Source organism: Pteropus alecto, unplaced genomic scaffold, assembly GCF_000325575.1.
Source record: "Pteropus alecto unplaced genomic scaffold, ASM32557v1 scaffold30, whole genome shotgun sequence".
NCBI classification, from domain to species: domain Eukaryota; kingdom Metazoa; phylum Chordata; class Mammalia; order Chiroptera; family Pteropodidae; genus Pteropus; species Pteropus alecto.
In genome coordinates this window covers 4,172,793-4,174,219 of record NW_006429782.1, presented here as the reverse complement: position 1 = coordinate 4,174,219, position 1,427 = coordinate 4,172,793, and the positions used below count along the sequence as shown (strand labels likewise).

Genomic DNA, 1,427 nt, shown 5'->3' with positions numbered 1-1,427 from the left:
TCTGGCAGATTTTTTATTGTTAATATTTTAAGTACTTGAGTTAGTGAATAGATAACCGTATGTTGTTTTCTTTTCGCTTTTAGCTAATTACTGTGGCGAATGAGACGTTTTTCGATATTGAACCATCTTTGCATCATGGGATAGTACCAAACTGCTCATGATTTTTTTTAAGTCTAAACTTTTTTTTATTATGCTAAAATATACATAACAAAATTTCCCATTTGAACCATTTTTCAATGTACAGTTCCAGGGCATAAAGTACATTCATGCTGCTGTGCAACCATCGCCACCATACGATGCATTAGTTTTAAAATACACCACTGGATTTGCTTGGGCAGGATTTTGCATCTAAGGTCACAATTGAAGTGAAATGAGCCCATAATTTTATTTTCTTCAATTCTTGCTAACTGATTTTGGAATCGAAATTCTACCGGCCTCCGAAATGAGCTCTTTTTCTGTTTGCGGGAATGACGCAGACAAGATGGAAAGTATTTCTGGAAGTGGGGTAGGAATCAGGTGATTCCATCAGGGTCCGGGGTTCTTTGGCAGATGTTTGAGAACCGTTTCAGTGTCTAGAGACAGTCTCTAACTTACAATGGTTTGACTTAGAATTTTTTTAACTTTGCGACCGTGCGAAAGTGATGCACATTCAGGAGAAACCACACTTTGAATTTTCCATCTTTTTTTAGGGCTAGCGATGTGCACTGTGATGCTCTCTAGTGACGCTGGCGGCAGCCGAGGGCCGCAGCTTCCACTGGACCATCATCACGAAGGCAAACAACTGATACTCTACAGTGTAGCAGTAAAAGCATTTTGACTTGATGGATTTATCAGGACGTAACCCCGTCGTAAGTCGAGGAGAATCTGTCCCTTATTCTTTTATTTTCTTCTTTGCCTGCCTCCCTCTCACCTTACCTCTGGTCAACCTCCTTCTGTAGTTCGCGATTACGGTCCTCCAGCTGCTGTTGAAGCCGCTTCCTCTGCTGCTCCGGGGGCAGGTGGCTGAAATCCTCCGTCACCACCGTCTGCAAGGTGAGAGCATGACTGAGTCTGACATCGTGGAGTCTGAGCTTCCAGGCTCTAAGACACTCCTAAGACGTACCAAGTCCACCTTCCTCCCCGCCCAAGGTTCTCGGGGGGCAAGGCCATGCACAGAGCAAAGCAGGTCCGGGCCGCGCAATATATTGGAAGGGGGGGCCCGGCCGGCGGCAGGAAGCGAGCCCAGGGTCCAGCGGCCGGGGCCGCCCCCTCCTCCTCCCCCGAAGGCCTCACTTACCCCACGGCCGCCTCGAAGGCTGCGGAAGGATGCTAGCCGCGGTTTGACCGACTTACTGATCTCACTCAGTATGGCCAAGGGGTCGAGGCCGGAGCGGGGGGATGGGGGTCCATTAGGCAATGGTGAGGGCAGGGGGCCCCCCAGGCGGGAG

At 48.8% G+C, this 1,427-nt stretch overlaps 1 protein-coding gene across 5 annotated transcripts in view; it reads right to left on the bottom strand.

Annotated features, from left to right (window-relative positions):
- Window positions 1-1,427, bottom strand: part of TRIP10 (thyroid hormone receptor interactor 10) — a 9,317-nt gene that overhangs the window by 2,130 nt on the left and 5,760 nt on the right. For 4 of the 5 annotated variants that reach the window (XM_015585517.2, XM_006904150.3, XM_025043577.1 and 1 more), the window contains exon 10: window positions 916-1,025. In XM_015585517.2, the coding sequence (XP_015441003.1) occupies window positions 916-1,025 (110 nt within the window). Of the gene's footprint in view, window positions 1-915; window positions 1,026-1,276 lie in introns of all 5 variants that reach the window. The other variant, XM_015585520.2, reaches the window with a different exon arrangement.